A 26,243-nucleotide genomic window follows, 5' to 3' on the forward strand; every position below is an offset into this window, starting at 1 on the left:
ATTTAGCAATTTAAAGATTAAACTGAAATGGAACTGTTATTGTGGATAGATTCTGAGAATTGGCTGAAGGGTTCAGGACAAGCAAGAATGATATCAAGTGGCAGAGTAGGCCTGACAATGCAACACATTCAAATGAAAGCTGAAAATCAGGCTGGATGCAAGTTAGGAAAACTCAGTTCAGATAACTAATCCAAGCTGACTGAAGGTGTTTAATGTTTAGAATTAAAACTGGAATAGAATGTTGCTATATCTAATAGAGATATAGTTTCAGCCCATCCCTCACCAACAGGATTTGCTGATTGCTTTGACAGTTCATAAAGGACTCCTAACACATTTCCCCATCAGATTTATTTCTGTTCAGGGTTTACAATTCATCACATGGAGAAACAGCAGCAGCTCTTTGTCTCATGTACATTGCAACCATCACTACCAGCAGGGATAGAGACACCATCAGGAGGCCAATAGCTGCTCCATGAAGAACCCAAGGGGTCCCAGCAACATCTATGGAGAGAGGAGAAGAAACAAAATGAGATCAGAGGATGGTTTCCTTTGCTAGAGGTCACAGGTGACCTATTGCAGAGGCTTCACTCACCATTTGCTTCAAGTGGATTCTTTGCAATGTAACTGCTCCCTCCTAGGAGGATCGGGCCAGGTGCACTCACTACTGTCCCCTCATGGTCATGGGTACTCCTGCGCTGCCCTGTTGGAGACAAAGATTAGACTGTTCTGACCCAAGCTAGGGGAGTTAGAATGAGAGCTTGCTCCAAGATCAGAAACGTGGCTGTGGAGAAACATCTACATCATCCAGCTCTGAAACAGGTAGCAATTAGCAAATGCTTGCCTACCCCCTCCAAAGTTGGAATTTAGTGAAAAACTGATACTGGCAGGGTTAAGTTGCAATTTCAGTCAGACTGCACAGGACTCCAAACAAGAAATTCAACCATGGATATTGAGAAAACCCCTTTTAGTCATTATGACAAGTGATAGACTTAAAGGGTACATAACCATTGTTAAATCAACATTGGTCAAGTACTGTGTCATGTTCAGCACCATTCATTCAATTTGTTCTAACATGAGGGTTAATTTGGTAAAAAATAAGCAAAGCTAGCTTTTATTCATAATTCCATGCTGGGAGCTTGTTCAAGCTCATGTTCCCCTTTGGGAAGGAACGAGTTCTTGCCAGACAGTTACATCTCCAATGGGATTCCTCAGATCAGTAGCATGCATTCCTATTTTTGCAACCATTAAATGCAGGCCTGTTTACTTATGGGTATTGAAGGGGACAAGTCAGTGCTCAGATGGATTACATTTCCTTTTCCATATAGCAGGATCAGGCCTCTGTTATTAGAAACTCCTTAACAAGCAAGTTACTCAAAAATCTAAGCTGAACATTGTCCTCCTGTTCAGTCCCTCTGAAGCATTCAGCAGCCCCTCAACCTATTCTACCATTTGGCAACATGGTGGCTGTTTGGATTGAACAGAGTGGAGTCACTTCTAGTACATGGATATTGCTGACTGGTCAGCATTTATTACCCATCCCTAGGTGGGAAAAACAGTGATGTGAGCTGCTGGAGTCCATCATGCCCAGAACTGAATGTGGAGGAAATCTTCACCTTCAGAACTCATTGTTAAACTGAACCTAGCTCTTGTCTGAAAGAATCCTTCAGCTGCCTCCTTTTCAGACCCCACCCAGCCTTGGAGTCACTATGATCATCTCATTCTAACTTTTCAGGAGAGACGCAACTATTTTTGGTCACTCGTTATCCTAGGAGTCAATAGGAAGTTTGACCTGTTTCTATAGTGTCTTGAAAGTTGATCACCTAGACTAGATTGTTTGAAGAACTGTTGGGAAAGCTCCTGTACATTCAAATAGTTGCTCTACCTGCAAACCAACCATGGTCCATAGGAGACAGATCCTCTCACTGCTGTTATTCCTTGACAAAAAGGAACTTCTCCTGCTAAAGGAGGATAGCTCATTCTGCAGTGCTTGACTAATTCTTACCCACTTGACATTACATCCTTTTGTAAAAATGGACAGTTCAGAGGATGTGGGCATCTCAGGCTGGGCCTGAATTTATCACTAATCCCAGTGGTCTAGAGTCAAACTAACATCAGGTCACACAAGGAGAGACATCCTTCTCAAGAGCTTTTTTGAAAAAACAACGTTGACAGCAGTTACATGGTCACCATTAGGGAGCTTTTTAATTCTAGCTCCTCCTTGACATCCAGTTTCATCACTGTTGAGATTAGAACATTAGCCTGGAGGTCTGAATTGCTAGGCCAGTGACATTACCTGCCACCATTTCCCGAACTCAAATTTAGCTATTGCACAGTCACCTGAAATGGAGGAGTCATGGGATTTAATGAACTGAATCCCAACATCCACTTAGTGCTAGCTTAGATGACCAATTCATGCTTTGTTTTAAAAAAGGCCCTTTTCCTATATCACACCCCTGCACTGGGAAGTTTGATCAGCTTTATGGGGGCATCTTCAGGTCATATGACATCTACAGGTCATCTTGAACCATAGTTCACCACATTCTCAAAGGCCAAACACAATTTGTCTTCAAAGAAAACAAACAACGAACTCACTTGGACCACATATGGGCGTACAGTCGTCCTGAGCAGAGGGGGAGCAAACCTCAGCACTGCAGTGCAAGTAAACCTAGTAAGGAAGGAGAGATGTTATGGGAGCTTCCAACAGATCAATAGCCCAGGTTGTAATACAGAGACAGCAAGAGGATTTCATGAGCTCGGCCTCATTCCTTCCATTTGGTTACCTGTCCAGAGAGGGGCTGCTCAGACACTCCATCCAAGAAAACAAACGTCTTCACTTCAAACCGCTTGTGATGGGTTGGGAACTGCAGGCCAGAAGAGAGACCTACTGGGTGTAGGAGGGTCAGATAGTCATCACCTTCATAGGGACACCTGAAACAGGAAGGTTTAGTCACTGACAGGAATGAGTGATCCACTGCAATACCATCTTGGTAATATTAGTCAGCAGTAACCAAGACTAGAGTGAAGCTTTTGAAAGGCAGATTTTCCCCTTGTTCTAACCCAGTTGGTTCTTCCTGGGTGAAGAATGTGGAATATCAAGAAGTTTTAAATGGAAATTCTGAACTAAGAATTGTGACAACTTATGTCCTGATGCACACGTCAGGTGATAAGATGTGAAGGGAGTGCTCCAAGTGACCCCAAAGTACATTTGACTCGTCTTTCCAGAACACTCATGCACAGGCTTAGCCAGCTCCAAGAGCCTTTAAGTGGCAGTGGTGGTGTCCTTAGTACTTGGATGGTGGTCTGCATCCAAGTTACACCTATTCAGGGTGGGGTCAGGATCATTACTTGGACGGAGTCCAATTACAACTACAAGGAACTGCAAAGGATCTCAGGCTACAGACAGTTTCTCCAGTGTCCATTGTTCCTGGTCTTTATTGGGCTCGACAGCAAGTTGAGCTGTTCTTCCACTATACGTTCATTCTAGGAGAACATTAGCAATGGCTAGTTTTTAAAAATGTGACCCAATTCAGTGCAATGTTTTGCTGTTGCTGATTAGATCAGATCTAGATTAGATCCCCTACAGTGTGGAAACAGGTCCTTAAGCCCAACCAATCCACACAGACCCATTTCCTGCTGACTAATGCCCCTAATACGATGGGCAATTTAGCATGGCCAATTCACCGGACCTCCACATCTTTGGATTTGAGGGGAAACCCAGAGACATGGGGAGATCGTGCAAACTCCATGCAGACAGTCACCCGAGGCTGGAATCAAACCTGGGATGCTGGTGCTGAGTCACAGCAGTGCTAACCACTGAACTGCCCTTGATCTACTGCAATTCAGCCACTATTAAGCAGGCTGATAGTTGGAGATTAGTTCATGACTCACTGGATCAATTGCTTTAGTGTAATGGCTTTGACTGAGGACATAGAAACATTTACCCAGTAACCCTGACAGGGAGTAGCATGATGTTGGTGTCTGATGAACTAAAGCCATTACCCTAAACATTTACTTACCCATCCACCAGGAGACTCCACTGCACCTCATGGTCAGGGGCTGGCACAGGAGTTGCCCAGCAGTCCCGCAGTCTCAGGACTATCATTGGGTCAGTGCGATCCTTCACACGAACCTCAACAAACACAGACTCCTGAAGGATTCTCTGAATGGGGTAGTCACTGTCCCTGTACCACCAGCTGTAGCTGCCATCTAACAGACAAAAATAAAAAGGAGAACAAACCAAAACACAGTCACTCCCCTGAAGGGATACAATTCCCAGGGCTCCTATTACCAGGACAGCACTACCTGTTGCTATTCGCAGCTCCAGCCTCAGGATCCCATCTTCAGAAGCAGCTAGTGGTGGAGGGAGGGTGTAAACAGAGACATTGATTTGTAAGCCTGCCTCATGCTCCCCCTTGTACTTGCACTGGATGTGCAGCCTGTCGAGAGACAGAAATAGGTGGAGGAGTTGTAGTCAGTAACACTTCCCTCTCCATACCAACAAATCCCACTGCCCACTCACCTGAAGGTACTGTCCCGGGTTATTGAGCCCAGTGGCCCCCTCTGAATCATCCTCTTCCCCAAGACATCCGTTTCATACACAAAGCTCCCATTCTCCCCCTGCAAGGGAAGACACTGTTTAATAGGGAGCTGGCCCGTTCAAAGGGACAGAATGCTGGAGCCTCCAAAACTCACCCGCTGGGTCAAGCCACAAGAGGTAATTGGGAAGTGGAAGGCTACAAGTTCTGCTGTGACGAGCTTAGGCCTGCACTCAGCTTCATGTCCATCTTTCACGTACAGAGATGACAGGTTGAGGGCAGGACGGGTCAGGTTCCTGGTGATTGCTACAATGAACTGGCCATCTGCTGTGCACACTGCAGTGGAATACAACAGGTCAGGACAATAAATCTGTTCTAATCCAAGCTGGTAGTCTCACTCACTGAATAGAAAATCCTTATTTGACTGCAGAAAGGTCAGTGTACAGGGGCTCTACAGTAGCCGTGCTGGTGAAACCAAACTAGTTAGGAACTAGACTGAAGGGAAATCAGAGGGTCAGAGAAAGGGAATCTGAATGGAGCCAAACAGGACAGCAATATGTTAAGGGGATTCTACGTGATTAAATGTAGATCTCTGGAAAGAATGACTATTGGGGATAGTGAGAATTTCAGTCATGGTGACTAAGCTTTTTTTGAAGAGGTGGCAAAGATTAAAGAATGACAAATGTTGTCTGTGCAGCCTCAGCAAAGAATCAGCTCGAGTCTGCACGATAGACTGGTTAGCAAGGCTAGATTACATGGGATCCGGTGCAGCTAGCCAATTGGATACCAAATTGGTATGAAAGTAGATACAGAGGGTATGTTTTTCAGACAAGGTGGTGATCAGTGCAGGGTCCACTGCTTTTTGTCATTGATATAATTAATCCAGACATGCATACAGGAGACTTGCATTTGACACCAGCAGAGTGCCATGGACAGTGATGATTCCCCTCACAACAACAGAACCTGGGTCTCATTGACCAAGGATAGACAAGAACATAGTCCACAATTACTTTGAACCATTAATCTCATCAACCTGGAAATCTCCATAAATTAGCTCAGAATCATGGTTTTTAGGAGCAAAAAAAAAAAAGCACACCCTTAAGCAGAGCAAGAAAAACAGGTCCAGCCTTCAGAGCTGAAGTCAATTCCTCAGAACAGGCTGAGAGGATATTTGTAGTGAAGTGTTTATATACCCACTATTCTCTATTGTATAACAGGACAGTAACAAAATCTTCCATTATTTCCTCATCAACTAGTTAGTTTCCCCCTTGAAGTTCCCTCAAGAGATCACAGGTTCGAGTCCTAGATTTAAAAACTGTTGTCACATGTAAGATATGACAGCACACTATCCAGTCAAGCCATTATAAATATATAGGGAACAGAATGCAAGAGTAAAACAGATGTAAAGATAGATTAACTTGAATAAGCTAGCCCCCAATATTATTTCCACTCTTCCCTGCACTCTTTCCACCCCCCCCCCCCCCCCCCCCCAGTAGAGAGCAGGGGCAGAAGGCAAACAAGACAACTCCATATCGAAGAAGAAAAATAGTAGAACCCGGATTATTTCTTCAATATTAGGTTGAACTCCCGAACCCCAGACACGGCCATTCGGGGGGGGGCTCCTCTCCGGGAGGAGGCTGGGCTCCTTACCTGGGCTGTCTCTCAGGTTGTAGAAACAGGATTGCCCACTGAGACTCGGGGACTGAAAGCAGCAGCCCTGCTTGATGCACTCAGTGCTGTTGATAGTGGCCAGGCCACACGGCAGCCTCCAGCCCGGCTCCGGAGGACACACAGCAGAGACCAGGAAGGGCCGAGCGGCCCAAAGGTACAGACACCAAACCAACCAATGTCCCATTGCGCTGCCTGAATCTGTGCCCGCCCCTGAGCACCAACCCGCTTTATAGCCGCTAATTGGTGAGGAAACCAATCGCAGTGCAGCAGCTCCCTGCCCCACGGGGGGGTTCCCCATCCCAATAAATCGATTCTTTCTGTTCCGGTTATTGCAATCTGTGAGTGACCTGGGAACATACGGCTTATTAAACAATTCAGAGGCACCGTGACTCAGTGGTTAGTCCTATAGCCTCACAGCCCAAGGTACTGGGGTTCGATTCCAGCCTCGGCTGTGTGGGATTTACATATTCTTCCATCTCTGGGTGGGCTTTCTCCCACTGTCCAAAGATGTGCAGGTTAGGTAAGTGCGACATGTGAAATTGCCCATATGTTCAGGGATGTCTAGGTTAGGTACATTAGTTAGGGTAGTGAACTTGTTGGGCCTGTTCCCACACTATGTGGGTTGTGTGATTTGATTTGCTCATTCGTTTAGGCAAACCGTTCCTACTACTCTTTAAACTTAATATTTCAGATAATGCATAATTTAATTCAGGTTTTCAACACCAGGTCTATCAATTTGAACTTCACCTGTGGACAGCGAAAGGCAAATTAAAGATGGGGGAAACAGGTCCATTGGGAGGGTCCCTCTTCAGAATTTGTCCTTTGGTATTGAGCTAACGTTTCCCCATGCTACTCTCCCACCAGGGTCACTCAGCTCCTGACCTCATGACAGCCTTGGTTCAAACATGGACAAAAGAGCTGAATTCCAGAGGGAATGGGAGAGGGACGGCCCTCGACAATAAGGCTGCTTTTGACTGAGTGAGGGAGCACTCACTCAGTCTCAGGGACAAATGGACGGAATCACTGACTCAAGTTCTGGGAAAGATGGTCCGCTCTCTGGTCCTTGATAAAGGGTTACAGAGAGAAGGCAAAAGAATGGAGTACATATTAGCTCCAATCGAATGGTGAAGCCAATCTGATGGGCTAAATGGCCTGATTCTGCTTCTATCTATTATGGTTTTACGAATCTATCAACCCCTCCTTGGGAAGGATATATCAGCAAGTTTTTTTTTTCCTGGACAGTGCAAATTTTCTATGCTCACTGTTTCCACAGATTGCTTTATCCTCTGGAATGATGGTACTTCACACTGGAAACATGATGCTTTATTCTCGTCAAGACTCTGCTTTTCAGGTTCACACGTCAGCTTTGAATTTTCATGTGGGAGTTTATCCCTGATTTTTCTTTGTACACTGTGGTGTTACTGGTGAGTCTGTAACACTAATCCATATGTTTCTCAAACGTTTCATGTCTTACACATGAAGAACAAAAGACCTAAGGGTACAAGTTGACTAGTCAGTCTGTAATGGCTAATCTCTATCCTCAACCCCACTTTCCTGCCTTTCCCCATCATTTACAGATTAAAAATCTGTCTCCCTCCATTGAACAACCTGATCTCAATAGCCTTTGACAGGGAAGAAATTTTGTGGTGAGGATAAATTATACAAGAGGGACAGGTCGCACCTTAATAGGTGGGAGACCATGATTCTGGCAGGCAGATCTGCCACCGCAACAGAGGTAGTGGGGGGAGATAAACTGGAAATTCAAGAAGGAAGTTAAAGGGAATGTGAGAATAAGAGAAGACAACAGAACCAATGGAGTCGAAGACTCAAGAAGGGATCCTATAGTATGGTCAAGTGAAACAGGGATTGAAAGGAAGAGTGTGGGGAGTAACAAATTTAAAATGTTATATATGAATGCATGAAGCATAAGAAATAAGGTGGTTGAGCTTGAGGCTCAATCGGAAATTGGCAGGCACAATGTTGCAAGGATAACTGAGACGTGGCTTCAAGTGGACAGGGCCTGGGAAATAAATATTCAAGGCTACACGTGCTATCAAGAGGACAGACTGACGGGCCGAAGGGGTGGGGTGGCCCTGTTAGTGAGGAATGATATTCAGTCCCTTGCAAAGGGGGATATAGAATCAGGAGATGTCGAGTCAGTATGGATAGAGCTGAGAAATTCGAAGGGTAGAAAAACCCTTATCTACAAGCCCCCAAATAGTAGTCTACATGTAGAGTGTAAGTTGAATAAGGAGTTGAAATTGGCCTGTTGCAAAGGTATTACTGCAGTTGTTATGAGGGATTTCAACATGCAGGTAGACTAGGAGGAGCAGGATGGTACTGGACCCCAAGGAAGGGAGTTTGTGGAGTGCCTCCAAGATGGATTCTTAGAACAGCTTGTACTGGAGCCTACCAGGGAGAAAGCAATTCTGGATCTGGTGTTGTGCAACGAACCGGATTTGATCAGGGACCTTGAAGTAAAGGAGCCATTGTGAGGTAGTGACCATAATATGAGAAGTCTGAATCTGCAATTTGAGAGGGAGAAGGGAGAATCGGAAGGGTCAGTATTGCAGTTAAACAAAGGGAACTATGGAGCTGTGAGCGAGGAGCTGGCCAAAGATCAATGGTTCAATACCTTAGCAAGGATGGCAGTGGAACAACAATGGCAGGTATTTCAGGGTATAATGCCTAAGGTGCAGGATCAGTTCATTCCAAAGAGGAAGAAAGACCCTAAGGGGAGGTAGGGGCAGCCATGGTTGACGAGGGAAGTTAAGGACTGTCTAAAGATAAAAGAGAAGAATAACACAGCAAAGGTGAACGGGAAGCTGGAGGACTGGGAAACCTTTAAAAAGCAACAGAGGATAACTAAAAAGGCAATACATGGAAAAATAATGAGGTACAAAGGCAAACTGGCCAGAAATATAAAGGAGGATAGTAAAAGCTGTTTAAGGTATGTGAAAAGAAAACAACGTTTAAGACTAAAATTGGGCCCTTGAAGACAGAAACGGGTGAATTTATTATGGGGAACAGGAAATGGCAGAAGAGTTGAATAGGTACTTTGGATCTGTCTTCACTGGGGAAGACACAAGCAATCTCCCAGATGTAATTGTGGCTGAAGGACCTAGGGTAATGGATGAACTGAAGAGAATTTATATTAGGCAGGAAGTAGTGTTGGATAGACTGTTAGGTCTGAAGGCTGATAAGTCCCTGGGACCTGATGGTCTACATCCCAGGGTAATTAAAGAAGTGGCTTGAGAAATTGTGGATGCATTTTCCAATGTGATATAGATTCAGGATCAGTGCCTGCAGATTGGAGGGTGGCTAGTGTTGTCCCACCTTTCAAGAAAGGAGGGAGAGAGAAAACAGGGAATTATAGACCTGTTAGCCTGATATCAGTGGTGGAAAAGATGCTGTAGCCAATTATAAAAGATGAAATTACAACTCAATTGGAACCCAGTAACAGGATATGTCAGAGTCATTGTGGATTTACGAAGGGGAAATCGTGCTTGACTAATCTTCTGGAATTTTTTGAGGATGTAACGATGAAATTGGACAAAGGAGAGACAGTGGATGTAGTGTACCTGTACTTTCAGAAAGGCTTTGATAAAGTCCCACATGGGTGATGAGTAAGGCTAATAGGATAAAATTAGGGCACATGGTATTGCGGGCAAAATACTGGCTTGGATTGAAAATTGGCTGGCTGACAGGAAGCAAAGAGTCGTGATAACTGGGTCCCTTTTGGAATGGCAGGCGGTGAGCAGTGGGGTACCACAAGGATCGGTGCTGACCGCAGCTGTTTACAATATATATTAATGATATAGATGAAGGCACGAAAAGTATTGTTTGCAAAATAGCTGATGACACAAAGCTGGGTGGCACGGTGAAATATGAGAAGGATGTTATGAGAATACAAGGTGACTTGGACAGGTGAGGTGAGTGGACAGATACATGGCAGATGCAGTTCAATGTGGATAAGTGTGTGGTTATCCTCTTTGGTGGCAGGAACAGGAAGACAGATTACTATCTAAATGGAGTCAAGTTAGTTAAAGGGGAAGTACAATGAGATCTAGGTGTTCTTGTACATCAGTCAATGAAAGCAAGCATGCAGGTACTGCAGGCAATGAAGAAAGCTGATGGAATGCTGGCCTTCTGAACAAGAGGAATTGGGTATAGGAGCAAAGATATCCTTCTGCAGATGTACAGGGCCCTTGTGAGACTGCACCTGGAGTATTATGTGCAGTTTTGGTCTCCAGATTTGAGGAAGGGCATTCTGGCTATTGAGGGAGCGCAGGGGAGGTTGAAAATGTGCTGCTGGAAAAGCGCAGCAGGTCAGGCAGCATACAAATGGTTGGTTGGAAAGTATACATTACTGAGCCCCCAATGGTCAAGAACCTCTTACTTAAAATGCATTTGGACACATATCGAGGACTCCTTATGACCTTTTCTACTTTTTCATTCCCACATTCATTTTGCAAGTGACATTAGATAATGATACCTTCTGTTTTTGTATTGACAAATTGGTTGTTTGGTCTCACTCTGGAGCAGAATTAGAATTTTTCATTAACCTTCTCAATTATTAACATCCACTGGACTTCAAGCCACACCACAAAGAAAACATTCATTTCCAAGACACCATACTATTTACAATTGCTACAAAATAATGCTGTTTTCCCACTTCCCACTTGGGCGGCACGGTGGCACAGTGGTTAGCACTGCTGCCTCACAGCGTTAGAGACCTGGGTTCAATTCCCACCTCAGGCGACTGCCTGTGTGGAGTTTGCACGTTCTCCCTGTGTCTGTGGGGTGTGCTCCGGTTTCCTCCCACAGTCCAAAGATGTGCAGGTTAGGTGAATTGGCCATGCTAAATTGCCCGTAGTGTTAGGTTAGGGGTATGGGTGGGTTACGCTTCGGCAGGGCAGTGTGGACTTGTTGGGCTGTAGGGCCTGTTTCCACACTGTAAGTAATCTAATCTTCCTGTTATTTTTTTTGATGCAGGAATGGTACCTGGGGATGCACCAACAGTGTGCCACTTTTCTGCTCAACTCAACTGCAGAGCGTGGTCCTGAAGCAGCAGGTTATTGTAAGCTGAGTCCTCACCACAGCTCATCTTGGTGTAAGATCCATCAGGTAGATTTGCTGCCACCACCCTCTTTCCTGGGAATGACCTACATAGCCACCTTGGTCTCTGTGCTGGAGGGCATAGTCCTAACATCTAATGAGAAGACAATCTCATCTCAAACACTGTTTTTCCCTCTCTACCTGCTACAGACCCAGTCTAGCAGTGATAACCTTTAGGACTCGATCAGTAACGCTGATCCTGTCCCTCTTCCTTCCCACCTGCCGACTCCACCCTCCTTTCTGACCTATCACCTTCTCCCTCAACTTCATCTACCTTTCTCATCCTCAGCTACCTTCCCCCAGCCCCACCCTCCTCCTCCTGATATTGCTCACTCAGAGTACATTGTATACCTGTGCCAACATCACTGATTTTTCCCAAATGGTGTCGAAGACAGAAGAATGTGATTTCAGCAGCCTAGGTGTGGGGCACAGTACATGGTCATCAGTAGGAGGTTCCTTGCTCATGTTTGACTTGATGCCCTGAGACTTTGTGGGACCTGGAATCAATGCAGAGGAATCCCAGGATAGCTTCCTCCTGACTCTATGCCATTGTGTTACAACCTTTGCTAGGCCTGTTCTGCCAGCAAGACAAGATGTACCCAGTATTGTCCAGAACATTGTAAGGTATGATTCCAAGAGTATATCAGGCTGTTACTTGACTGTGAGACAACTCTCCCACTGTTGAGTTAAAAACAATAACTGCAGATGCTGGAAACCAAATTCTGGATCAGTGGTGCTGGAAGAGCACAGCAATTCAGGCAGCATCCAACGAGCAGCGAAATCAACATTTCGGGCAAAAGCCCTTCATCAGGAATAAAGGCAGTGAGCCTGAAGCGTGGAGAGATAAGCTAGAGGAGGGTGGGGGTGGGGAGAGAGTAGCATGGAGTACAATGGGTGAGTGGGTGAGGGGATGAAGGTGATAGGTCAGGGAGGGGAGGGTGGAGTGGATAGGTGGAAAAGGAGCTAGGCAATCGGACAAGTCCGGACAAGTCATGGGGACAGTGCTGAACTGGAAGTTTGAAACTAGGATGAGGTGGGGGAAGGGGAAATGAGGAAGCTGTTGAAGTCCACATTGATGCCCTGGGGTTGAAGTGTTTCAAGGCAGAAGATGAGGCGTTCTTCCTCCAGGCATCTGGTGGTGAGGGAGCGGCATTGAAGGAGGCCCAGGACCTCCATGTCCTCGGCCGAGTGGGAGGGGTAGTTGAAATGTCGGGCTACGGGGCGGTTTGGTTGATTGGTGCGGGTATCTCGGAGATGTTCCCTAAAGCGCTCTGCTAGGAGGCGCCCAGTCTCCCACTGTTGACACCAGCCCTGAGATAAGGAAGACTTTGCAGGTTTAAATGGGCTGAGTTTATAATTTAGTTCCAATTTCCAGTATCCACATTTTGTTTTTTTGCAGAGTTTATCTGGTGTCATTTCTAGTGTCACGTAATTATCAAGTGGTCTGTTCAGTTTCATTTTGATACCTCAGTGGTTTGACTTACTCAGTCACATGGCCCCAAGCCAAGAACTATCCCCTAGTTATCAAATTTCAATTAAAGATCCTGTGAGCTACAAATCCCATAAAATGATGGAGAACACAGGACTCTGCTTCACTGAGTACGGATTCATCACATTGGATTGTGTCACAACTACAGAAGCAATCTGCAAAAACATAGGATTATGAAGCCACCTATTCACCCACCATCCTGGTGGCACAATGGTTTAGTACTGCTGCCTCACAGTGCTCGAGAGCTGTGTTCAATTCCTGCCTCAGGCGAATGACTGTGTGGAGTTTGCACATTCTCTCAGTGTCTGTGTGGGTCTCTGAACAGAGTCCAAAAATATGCAGGTGAGGTGAATTGGCTATGCTAAATTATTCGGTGTGGGGGAATGGACCTGGGTGGTTTGCAGGTCAGTGTGGCCTTGTTAGGCCGAAGGGCCTGTTTCCACACTAAGTAATCTAATGTAAAACAAAACATTTCCTACAGCAGTCAACCATCCATTCTGAACAATACAGAGACTAATGCAGATTTTTCTTTTGGAAGATCACCTACTTGAATTTAATTACTTGTTTTATTACTAGCTCTCACATTGAGTTATTAATAAACTTAATTCACAAAAACCTATTTAAATGGACACCTTTTAAAAAGAACTGACCATTTTGTTTTAGAGAGAAATGTAGCCATGGGGGAAGGGCTTTTCTTTTTTAAAAACAAATAATGTTGTACTCAACTCAGCGGAATAGATGAGTAGATAAAGGAAGCCAGTTTTTCCCCTCTTCATGTAGAGGGGTAATAATTTTGGAACAGCCTGGCTGACAATGTCATTAGTTGGGAACTTCACCGGTGGGTCTGATCATAACAGGCAGCTTCTTATTTGGCAAAGGTTCAAAGTGGAATGATCAGAATTTCTCCTTTGCCTGTATTGAGCAAGGCCTGTTATGTAAGTGAATCATTCTGCAAGCCTAATTAAATCTTAAATTAGTTTGCCTCTTATAGCAGTCAGGATTTATTAAATATTGTCCAAAAGCAGAACCATCTCATGACAAATATGACTTAAGATGTACAAGCAAATGCTGATTGTGGTGGTACCTTTTTCAGCCAATGCCTGTTACAGTCAAAGGGATAAGCTATTTACCAATCTGACATGTATAATTTGATACAATTATGGTTCACAACAAGATATTGCTAACCAGATATGGAAGGTAGGAAAAGGATGGGCCTTGGGTTGCAAAGTCTCCGATCCCATGGATTTGCAGTTAAGGGCATGAGGAATTTACACAAGCTCGGGATTGATGGATGGCAGTTGTAGGAAGGGAGAAAAGCCACAGATCAGTCAGGTAGCTGGGTTACACCAGGAAAGGTAGTAAGGGGAGACAGGTGAGTGTAGGAGGCTGGTGATCCCAACCTCAAGTACCTTTTCTGAAACAATATATAAGGGGGTGATGGACTCTGGAATGTCACATGAACAGCCAAGTTTCTGGTATCAAGATTACATTAGAGCCAATGAGGGGTATAGCAGGTTCCAAGTGATCGCTTATTACAGGCGACTCGAGTCAGAGGTGCAGAGAGGTTTCTGCAGCCAGGTAGAGAGAGGTCCGAATGTTGTGTTGCCTCCCTGGTACCAGGGAGGGTGCAGAATATTCTCAAAGGGAGAGGGTCCAGCAGGAGGTCCTGGAGGGTCGTAATATTGGATTACTCCTGGTGCTACAAGCTAGTGAGGGTTGGAATATTAGAATAAAGCAAATAAATGCTGACTGAGGAGTGGTGCAGTGTAAAAAAAGTGTTAATGTTATTGGATTACTGGAAATTCAGGGTGGAAGTGACCTGTGTAAGGAGACAAAGGAGGACTTAAAAACCCAGGATATGCATGTGAGATAGAGGTGAGTTACTGAGTGGTGCATGGACCACTTCCACCCGTATTCTGATGGTAAGGTGGAGCAGAAAGCAATAGCGAGCACTTTGCAAGGGGCAATGAAGCCCAAGTGACTTCATTTTACACAAAGGCTGCAGAGTAGAATGGATAAAGAGTAGCCTAGGTAGGGAGTCCTTAAGGAGTGAGCCCAAAGCTAGTCTATGCTAATCGGAAAGTGCTAAAAAGGCTTTTCAGGCTACACTAGACATGGTCAGAAGTTGGACTTCCTGCTGGAAGCGTCAGTGCTTCAAAAGCTTAGTGATTAAAGTAAGCTTGTTGGACGAGACATTTGGTGTCATATGACTTACCTTGTCCAACACCAGCACCTCCACATATACACTAGGCTTGGAAGGGGGCAAGATCAATCTCAAATTAGACTCCTAGATAACAATCATGATGGCCGTATACACTGAGGGGTGGGTGTTGGGGGGGGGGGGGGGGGGGGGGGGGGGAGGAAAGAAGATGGAGGAAGTGGTCAAAATTAGTGTGAAGCTCAATGGCAATTGAGGGCACAGAAGTAGAATCAGAAAGTTAAGGGTAGGTTAATAAAAAAGGTGTTGGAGGTTGGGGTGGGGGGGGTAAAGAAAGCACATTTGGGTAATTTAGCAATTTAAAGATTAAACTGAAATGGAACTGTTATTGTGGATAGATTCTGAGGAGTGGCTGAAGGGTTCAGGACAAGCAAGAATGATATCAAGTGGCAGAGTAGGCCTGACAATGCAACACATTCAAATGAAAGCTGAAAATCATCAAGCTGGATGCAAGTTTGGAAAACTCAGTTCAAATAACTAATCCAAGCGGTCTTAAGGTGTTTAACGTTTAGAATTAAAACTGGAATAGAATGTTGCTGTATCGAATAGAGATATAGTTTCAGCCCATCCCTCACCAACAGGATTTGCTGATTGCTTTGACAGTTCATAAAGGACTCCTAACACATTTCCCCATCAGATTTATTTCTGTTCAGGGTTTACAATTCATCACATGGAGAAACAGCAGCAGCTCTTGGTCTCATGTACATTGCAACCATCACTACCAGCAGGGATAGAGACACCATGAGGAGGCCAATATCTGCTCCATGAAGAACCCAAGGGGTCCCAGCAACATCTATGGAGAGAGGAGAAGAAACAAAATGAGATCAGAGGATGGTTCTTTTGCTGGAGGTCACAGGTGACCTATTGCAGAGGCTTCACTCACCATTTGCTTCAAGTTGTTTCTTTGCAATGTAACTGCTCCCTCCCAGGAGGATCGGGCCAGGTGCACTCACTACTGTCCCCTCATGGTCATGGGTACTCCTGCGCTGCCCTGTTGGAGACAAAGATTAGACTGTTCTGACCCAAGCTAGGGGAGTTAGAATGAGAGCTTGCTCCAAGATCAGAAACGTGGCTGTGGAGAAACATCTACATCATCCAGCTCTGCAACAGGTAGCAATTAGCAAATGCTTGCCTACCCCCTCCAAAGGTGGAATTTAGTGAAAAACAGATACTGGCAGGGTTAAGTTGCTGATTTCAGTCAGACTGCACAGGACTCCACACAAGAATTTCAACCATTGATATTGAGAAAACCCCTTTTAGTCATTATGACAAAGTGGCAGACTTAAAGGGTACATAACCATTGTTAAATCAACATTGGTCAAGTACTAGTTCATGTTCAGCACCATTCATTCAATTTGTTCTAACATGAGGGTTAATTTGGTAAAAAATAGGCAAAGCTAGCTTTTATTCATAATTCCATGCTGGGAGCTTGTTCAAGCTCATGTTCCCCTTTGGGAAGGAACGTGTTCTTGCCAGACAGTTACATCTCCAATGGGATTCCTCAGATCAGTAGCATGCATTCCTATTTTTGCAACCATTAAATGCAGGCCTGTTTACTTATGGGTATTGAAGGGGACAAGTCAGTGCTCAGATGGATTACATTTCTTTTTACATATAGCAGGATCTGGCCTCTGTTATTAGAAACTCCTTAACAAGGAAGTTACTCAAAAATCTAAGCTGAACATTGCTTCAGAGGGACTGAACAGGAGGACATTCAGCAGCCCCTCAACCTATTCTACCATTTGGCAACATGGTGGCTGTTTGGATTGAATGGAGTGGAGTCACTTCTAGTACATGGATATTGCTGACTGGTCAGCATTTATTACCCATCCCTAGGTGGGAAAAACAGTGATGTGAGCTGCTGTAGTCTGTCATGCCCAGAACTGAACATGGAAATCTTCACCTTCAGAACTCATTGTTAAACTGAACCTAGCTCTTGTCTGAAAGAATCCTTCAGCGGCCTCCTTTTCAGACCCCACCCAGCCTTGGAGCCACTATGATCATCTCATTCCCACTTTTCAGGAGAGATGCAACTATTTTTGATCACTCATTATCCTAGGAGTCAATAGGAAGTTTGACCTGCAACTATTTTTGGTCACTCATTGACTCCGAGGAGTCAATAGGAAGTTTGACCTGTTTCTATAGTGTCTTGAAAGAGTATCACCTAGACTAGATTGTTTGTTTACGTATGGTTTGAAGAACTGTTGGGAAAGCGCCTGTACATTCAAATAGTTGCTCTACCTGCAAACCAACCATGGTCCATAGGAGACAGATCCTCTGCTGTTATTCCTTGACAAATCACTTCTACTCCTGCTAAAGGAGGATAGCTCATTCTGCAGTGCTATACTAATTCTTACCCACTTGACATGACATCCTTTTGTAAAAATGGACAGTTCAGAGGATGTGGGCATCTCAGGCTGGGCCTGAATTTATCACTAATCCCAGTGGTCTAGAGTCAAACTAACATCAGGTCATGCAAGGGAGAGACATCCTTCTCAAGAGCTTTTTTGAAAAACAAAGTTGACAGCAGTTAGATGGTCACCATTAGGGAGCTTTTTATTCTAGCTCCTCCTGGACATCCAGTTTCATCACTGTTGAGATTAGAACATTAGCCTGGAGTTCTGAATTGCTAGGCCAGTGACATTACCCGCCACCATTTCTCTCTTCACACTTTGTGCAATAGCTAAATTTGAGTTGGGTAAAGTCACCTGAAATGGAGGAGTCAAGGGATTTAATGAACTGAATCCCAACATCCACTTAGTGCTAGCTTAGATGACCAATTCATGCTTTGTTTTAAAAAAGGCCCTTTTCCCATTTACACCCCTGCACCAGGAAGTTTGATCAGCTTTATGGGGGCATCTTCAGGTCATATGACATCTACAGGTCATCTTGAACCATAGTTCACCACATTCTCAAAGGCCAAACACCATTTGTCTTCAAAGAAAACAAAAAGGAACTCACTTGGACCACAGATGGGCGTACAGTCGTCCTGAGCAGAGGGAGAGCAAACCTCAGCACTGCAGTGCAAGTAAACCTAGTAAGGAAGGAGAGATGTTATGGGAGCTTCCCATAGATCAATAGCCCAGGTTGTAGTACAGAGACAGCAAGAGGATTTCATGAGCGTGGCCTCATTCCTTCCATTTGGTTACCTGTCCAGAGAGGGGCTGCTCAGACACTCCATCCAAGAAAACAAACGTCTTCACTTCAAACCGCTTGTGATGGGTTGGGAACTGCAGGCCAGAAGAGACCGACTGGGTATAGGAGGGTCAGATAGTCATCACCTTCATAGGGACACCTGAAACAGGAAGGTTTAGTCACTGACAGGAGTGAGTGATCCACTGCAAGACCATCTTGGTAATATTAGTCAGCAGTAACCAAGACTCGAGTGAAGCTTTTGAAAGGCAGAGTTTTCCCTTGTTCTAACCCAGTTGGTTCTTCCTGGGTGAAGTATGTGGAATATCAAGAAGTTTTAAATGGAAATTCTGAACTAAGAATTGTTACAACTTATGTCCTGATGCACAAGTCAGGTGAAATGACGTGAAGGGAGTGCTCCAAGTGACCCCAAAGTACATTTGACTTGTCTTTCCAGAGCACTCATGCACAGACTTAGCCAGCTCCAAGAGCCTTTAAGTGGCAGTGGTGGTGTCCTTCGTACTTGGATGGTGGTCTGCATCCAAGTTACACCTATTCAGGGTGGGGTCAGGATCATTACTAGGACAGAGTCCAATTACAACTACAAGGAACTGCAAAGGATCTCAGGTTACAGAGTTTCTCCAGTGTCCATTGTTCCTGGTCTTTATTGGACTAGACAGCAAGTTGAGCTGTTCTTCCACTAGACGTTCATTCCAGGAGAACATTAGCAATTGCTAGTTTTTAAAAATGTGACCCAATTCAGTGCAATGTTTTGCTGTTGCTGATTAGATCAGATCTAGATTAGATCCCCTACAGTGTGGAAACAGGTCCTTAAGCCCAACCAATCCACACAGACCCATTTCCTGCTGACTATTGCCCCAAAGACGATGGGCAATTTAGTATGGCCAATTCACCAGACCTCCACATCTTTGTATTTGAGGGGAAACCCAGAGACATGGGGAGATTGTGCAAACTCCATGCAGACAGTCACCCGAGGCTGGAATCAAACCTGGGATGCTGGTGCTGAGACACAGCAGTGCTAACCACTGAACTGCCCCTGATCTACTGCAATTCAGCCACTATAAAGCAGGCTGATAGTTGGAGATTAGTTCATGACTCACTGGATCAATTGCTTTAGTGTAATGGCTTTGACTGAGGACATAGAAACATGACAGTAACCCTGACAAAGAGTAGCAGGATGTTGGTGTCTGATGAACTAAAGCCATTGGCCTATCCATTTACTTACCCATCCACCAGGAGACTCCACTGCACCTCATGGTCAGGGGCTGGCACAGGAGTTGCCCAGCAGTCACGCAGTCTCAGGACTATCATTGGGTCAGTGCGATCCTTCACACGAACCTCAACAAACACCGACTCCTGAAGGATTCTCTGAATGGGGTAGTCACGGTCCCTGTACCACCAGCTGTAGCTGCCATCTAACAGACAAAAATAAAAGGAGAACAAACCAAAACACAGTCACTCCCCTGAAGGGATACAATTCCCAGTGCTCCTATTACCAGGGCAGCACTACCTGTTGCTATTCGCAGCTCCAGCCTCAGGATCCCATCTTCAGAAGTAGCTAGTGGTGGAGGGAGGGTGTAAACCGAGACATTGATTTGTAAGCCTGCCTCATGCTCCCCCTTGTACTTGCACTGGAGGTGCAGCCTGTCGAGACAGAAATAGGCAGTGGAGTTGTAGTCAGTAACACTTCCCTTTCCAGACCAACAAATCCCACTGCCCACTCACCTGAAGGTACTGTCCCGGGTTATTGAACCCAGTGGCCCCCTCTGAATCATCCTCTTCCCCAAGACATCTGTTTCATACACAAAGCTCCCATTCTCCTCCTGCAAGAGAAGACACTGTTTAATAGGGAGCTGGCCCGTTCAAAGGGACAGAACGCTGGAGCCTCCAATACTCACCCACTGGGTCAAGCCACAAGAGGTAATTGGGAAGTGGAAGGCTACAAGTTCTGCTGTGATGAGCTTAGGCCTGCACTCAGCTTCATGTCCATCTTTCACGTACAGAGATGACAGGTTGAGGGCAGGACGGGTCAAGTTCCTGGTGATTGCTACCAGGAACTGGCCATCTGCTGTGCACACTGCAGTGGAATACAACAGGTCAGGACAATAAATCTGTTCTAATTCAAGCTGGTAGTCTCACTCACTGAATAAAAATCCTTATTGGACTGTAGAAAGGTCAGTGTACAGGGGCTCTACAGTAGCCGTGCTGGTGAAACCAAACTAGTTAGGAACTAGACTGAAGGGAAATCAGAGGGTCAGAGAAAGGGGATCTGAACTGAGCCAAACAGGACAGCAATGTGTTAAGGGGATTCTATGTGATAAAATGTAGATCTCTGGAAAGAATGACTATTGGGGATAGTGAGAATTTCAGTCATGGTAACTAAGTTTTTTTTGAAGAGGTGGCAAAGATTAAAGAATGGCAAATGTTGTCTGTGCAGCCTCAGCAAAGAATCAGCTCGAGTCTGCATGATAGACTGGTTAGCAAGGCTAGATTACATGGGATCCAGTGCAGCTAGCCAATTGGATACCAAATGGGTATGAAAGTAGATACAGAGGGTATGTTTTTCAGACAAGGTCGTGATCAGTGCAGGGTCCACTGCTTTTTGTCATTGATATAATTAATCCAGACATGCATACAGGAGACTTGGGTTTGACACCAGAATAGTGCCATGGACGGTGAAGATTCCCCTCAATACAACAGAACCTGGATCTCATTGACCAAGGATAGACAAGTGCTGTTTAATTTAACAAGCTGATGCTGCATTTTTGCAAGTCCTGCCCTTGTTTGCCTTGCACAGTAAGGCAAGGGAGTATTGTCAAACAGACCTAGGGTGCAGGTACACAGTTCCTTGAAATGCATCACAGGTAGACAGGGTGGCATTTGGTAGGCTTGCCTTCAGATAACATTGCGTATGGAGTTAGGATGCCATGTTTGACTGTATAGGATTGGAACATGCATACAATTCTGGTCACTTCTGTAGAAAGGATTTGTTAGTCTTCAAAAGACTCCGAAGAGATTCTGAAGGGTATTACATCAAAAAGAGGGAGACTTTAGATTTATAAATCAGAGGGGCATCAATAAGGTCTTTGTACCTGGGTTGATGTCTAGAACAAGAGGGCCTAGGCCTAAGCTGAGGGGAAAGGCTTCAAAAGGGACTGGAGGTAGCTTTTTCATGCAGAGGGCATTGTGCAAGCTAGAGGAGAAGTAATAGCTGTACCCACCTCCACAACATTTAACACCATCTGAATGGCAGTATGATGAAAGGGTTTAGAGGGATACAGGCCAGATTGCAATGTCAGGTTGGACAATTTGGGCTGAAGGGTCTGTTGCCATGCTGTATGACTCCATCTAAAATGAAATATTGTACACAACTGGGCACAGCACACCATGTGGAGTCATACATAAAGCACAGAAACAGACCCTTCACTCCAATTTGAACATGCTGACAAGATATCCCAAACCAGTTAGTCCCACCTGCCAGCACCCAGCCCATATCCCTCCAGACCCTTCCTATTCATGTAGCCATATAGATTCCTTTAAAAGGTTGCAATTGTACCACTTCCTCTGGCAGCTCATTCCATACATTTACCACCTTGTGTATGGATGTTATTCATTCATGGGACATGGATATCACTGGCTGGCCACATACAACATGCTCACAAAGTGAAGTTACTTTCATGCAAGACTTACTGGGAATAAAGCAACATTTGTTATTCACTCAAGGTAGTGAGGTATTACTACATGTTAACATCAAAGTTAGTTTGATCTTTCATTCTAGAGAGCAACCAGATGACATCCAGAGGAGACCACCACCTTAGCACACCATGACAAGTCATTGTAAATCTGTTTTTTGGCTAGAACATACTCCTGTAAATGGAGAAAAAAAAGACAGTCCACAATTACTTTGAACCATTAATCTCATCAACCTGGAAATCTCCATAAATTAGCTCAGAATCATGGTTTTTGGGGCAAAAAAGTAGCACACCCTTAAGCAGAGCAAGAAAAACAGGTCCAGCCTTCACAGCTGAAGTCAATTCCTCAGAACAGGTTGAGGGGATATTTGTAGTGAAGTGTTTATATACCCACTATTCTCTATTGTATAACAGGACAGTAACAAAATCTTCCATTATTTCCTCATCAACTAGTTAGTTTCCCCCTTGAAGTTCCCACAAGGAGATCACAGGTTCAAGTCCTAAATTTAAAAACTGTTGTCACATGTAAGGTATGACAGCACACTATCCAGTCAAGCCATTATAAATATATAGGGAACAGAATGAAAGAGTGAAACAGATGTTAAGATTAACTTGAATAAGGAGCTAGCCCCCAACAGTATTTCCACTCTTCCCTGCAATCCCCCCCCCCCCCCCAGTAGAGAGCAGGGGCAGAAGGCAAACAAGACAACGCCACATCGAAGAAGAAAAATAGCATAACCCGGATTATTTCTTCAGTATTAGGTTGAAATGTTCCCCTCAACTCCCGAACCCCAGACACGGCCATTCGGGGTGGGCTCCTCTCCGGGAGGAGGCTGGGCTCCTTACCTGGGCTGTCTCTCAGGTTGTAGAAACAGGATTGCCCACTGAGACTCGGGGACTGAAAGCAGCAGCCCTGCTTGATGCACTCAGTGCTGTTGATAGTGGCCAGGCCACACGGCAGGCTCCAGCCCGGCTCCGGAGGACACACAGCAGAGACCAGGAAGGGCCGAGCGACCCAAAGGTACAGACTTTTTTTTTTATTTCAAAAATATACTTTATTCATAAATGATTTGATGGTCTGTACATTGGATCATGCCATACATATGTCCATATTTACAAACACAGATTCGACTTTATTCTTGTCCTTTACAATCCTGTGCATTTTTTCAATCTTGTATATATACATATATTTGGCTGAGGCATCAGCAGAGCCCAAAAAAACGTCTGTATGGGCCCCCTGTTCTTCTTTCGGCAGGCCGATCTTACACGGTGGTCTTTCCCCACCGCGCCTTGGCGGCAGCTGCCCCAAGCTTCAGCGCGTCCCTCAACACGTAGTCTTGGACCTTGGAATGTGCCAGTCTGCAACACTCGGTCGGGGTCAACTCCTTCAGCTGGAAGATCAACAGGTTTCGGACCGCCCAGAGAGCGTCCTTCACCGAGTTGATGATCCTCCAGGCGCAGTTAATGTTCGTCTCGGTGTGAGTCCCGGGGAACAGGCCGTAGAGCACGGAGTCCCGCGTCACGGCGCTGCTCGGGACGAACCTCGACAAGCACCACTGCATTCCTCTCCAGACTTCCTCTGCATAGGCACATTCCAGAAGGAGGTGTGTGACAGTCTCGTCCCCCCCGCAGCCACTTCGAGGGCAGCGTGCGGTGCGGCAGAGAGTCCGGGCGTGCATAAAGGATCTCACGGGCAGAGCCCTTCTCACCACCAGCCAAGCCACGTCTTGGTGCTTGTTGGAAAGTTCTGGCGATGAGGCATTCTGCCAAATGGCTTTGACAGTCTGCTCAGGGAACCGCTCGACAGGATCCGCCCTCTCCTTTTCCCGAAGGGTCTCAAGGACGCTACGTGCTGACCACTTCCTGATGGACTTGTGGTCAAAGGTGTTTTTCCTCATAAATTTCTCCACGAAGGACAGGTGATACGGAACGGTCCAACTACTCGGAGCGTTCCGCGGCAGCGAGGCCAGGCCCATCCTTCGCAACACCGGGGACAGGTAGAACCTCAGTACGTAGTGACACTTGGTGTTTGCGTACCGGGGATCCACGCACAGCTTGATGCAGCCACACACAAAGGTGGCCATCAGGGTGAGGGTGGCATTGGGCGTGTTTTTTCCCCCATTGCACCGGTCTTTGTACATTGAGTCTCTTCGGACCCGGTCCATCTTTGATCTCCAAATGAATTGGAAGATGGCCCGGGTGACTGCGGCGGCACAGGTCCTGGGGATAGGCCAGACCTGTGCCACATATAGCAATACTGAGAGTACCTCACACCTGATGACCAGGTTTTTTCCCGCGATGGAGAGCGACCGTTGCCCCCATCTGCCTAGTTTCTGTCTCATCTTCCTGATCCGCTCCTCCCAGGTCTTGGCGCACGCCCCAGCCCCCCCGAACCAAATACCCAGCACCTTCAGGTGGTCAGTCCTGACGGTGAAGGGGATAGAGGATTGGTCGGCCCAGTTCCCGAAGAGCATGGCCTCGCTCTTGCCTCGGTTTACCTTGGCCCCCGAGGCCCGTTCGAACTGGTCGCAGATGCACACGAGTCTGTGCACGGACAGCGGATCCGAGCAGAAAACAGCGACGTCATCCATGTACAGGGAGGCCTTAACCTGCAGGCCCCCGCTGCCAGGAATAGTCACCCCTCTCAGGCTCGCATCCTTCCTGATGGATTCGGCAAATGGCTCTATGCAACACACAAACAAGGCGGGTGAGAGGGGGCATCCCTGCCTGACTCCAGATCTTACAGGGAAGCTATCTGATTCCCACCCATTGATTGAGACTGCACTGACAATGTTGGTGTAGAGCAGTCTGATCCAATTTCCGATTCCCTCCCCAAAGCCCATTTTGGAGAGGACATCCCTCATATATGTATGCGATATCCTGTCAAAGGCTTTCTCCTGGTCCAGGCTGATGAGGCAGGTGTCCACCCCCCTGTCCTGCACGTAGGCGATCGTATCCCTGAGGAGTGCGAGACTCTCAGAGATCTTCCTGCCCGGTACAGCACAGGTTTGGTCCGGGTGGATCACCGATCCCAGAGCAGACCTGACCCGGTTGGCGATGACCTTTGACAGGATTTTGTAGTCTGCATTTAACAGTGAGATCGGTCTCCAATTTCTAATTTCCTCCCTCTCCCCCTTCCGCTTGTAGACGAGGGTGATGATGCCTTTCCTCATGGATTCACTCATGGTACCTGCCCGGAGCATACTGACATACACCTCCAGCAGGTCCTGGCCGATCAAGTCCCAAAGAGCGGAATAAACCTCGACCGGTAAGCCGTCGCTTCCGGGAGTTTTATTCTTTTCGAAGGACTCGAGGGCCTTGGTCAGTTCATCCAGAGATAGCGGCTGGTCCAGCCTCTCTCGTGTTCCGTCATCTAGGACCCAAAGGTACAGACACCAAACCAACCAATGTCCCATCGCGCTGCCTGAATCTGTGCCCGCCCCTGAGCACCAACCCGCTTTATAGCCGCTAATTGGTGAGGAAACCAATCGCAGTGCAGCAGCTCCCTGCCCCACGGGGGGGTTCCCCATCCCAATAAATCGATTCTTTCTGTTCCGGTTATTGCAATCTGTGAGTGGCCTGGTAACATACGGCTTATTAAACAATTCCGAGGTACCGTGACTCAGTGGTTAATCCTGTAGCCTCACAGCCCAAGGTACTGGGGTTCGATTCCAGCCTTGGCTGTGTGGGATTTACATATTCTCCCATCTCTGGGTGGGCTTTCTCCCACAGTCTGAAGAGTGCAGATTAGTTGAGTTAGATATGCTAACTTGCCCCCAGTGTTCAGGGATGCCTAGGTTAGGGGAGTGGGTCACTTTTTGGAGGTTTGGTGTGGCCTGTTCCCACAGGTGGCACTAACTCTGACTAAACCCCCTTAGGAAAGCGTAGTTGCCGACTATGGCATTTTCACGTATTTTTGGCGTATAGTGTGTGTCGTGCCTCCCCGCTGGCCCTGCCTGTAAGCCCAGCAGTCCTGGCTGTTGGGTGACCAAACAACCAGGAAAAGTACGAGACTGCCGTGGTCTAGATCGACCTGCTCTCAAAAAACCAGTATGAGTCTTCCATTTTCAATGGAGCTGTCCGGCTGGGAAGCGTCCCGGAAAAACAACCTCCCTGCAGCCTCACCCACAGCCACGAGCTGTGATAAGTCATTAGGTTGTGCATGTTTAAAACCCGCAACAAGGTCCATCTCGGTGCTGACCGAGACAACGATCTTGAGACGTTACCTCCTACCTTACATGGAGCTGAGACCGGTCACCCCTCCCAGGGAGCTGGCTCACCCTGTAACGGGTGACATAGATAACATTGAAGAAGGCACCATAAGGGCAGCCCACCCTGTGGTTGAGACAAGCATAACCACCCAAACC

The 26,243-nt window shown here is 46.2% G+C and overlaps 1 protein-coding gene across 1 annotated transcript; it reads right to left on the bottom strand.

Moving 5' to 3' along the window:
• Positions 1-289: 289 nt before the first annotated feature.
• On the bottom strand, positions 290-25,406 carry LOC140494869 (uncharacterized). Its single transcript, XM_072594543.1, is given in 20 exon segments — positions 290-501; positions 593-700; positions 2,593-2,665; positions 2,781-2,928; positions 4,017-4,206; positions 4,303-4,436; positions 4,520-4,617; positions 4,693-4,871; positions 6,186-6,553; positions 15,692-15,824; positions 15,915-16,022; positions 17,993-18,065; positions 18,181-18,273; positions 18,275-18,326; positions 19,410-19,599; positions 19,695-19,828; positions 19,910-20,007; positions 20,083-20,261; positions 22,723-22,904; positions 25,282-25,406. Coding segments are annotated over 20 exon segments (2,802 nt in total). The 3' UTR covers positions 290-364.
• Between the last annotated feature and the right edge of the window lie 837 nt (positions 25,407-26,243).

The sequence above is a fragment of the Chiloscyllium punctatum genome, chromosome 24 (assembly GCF_047496795.1).
Source record: "Chiloscyllium punctatum isolate Juve2018m chromosome 24, sChiPun1.3, whole genome shotgun sequence".
In the NCBI taxonomy this organism is placed as follows: Eukaryota; Metazoa; Chordata; class Chondrichthyes; order Orectolobiformes; family Hemiscylliidae; genus Chiloscyllium; species Chiloscyllium punctatum.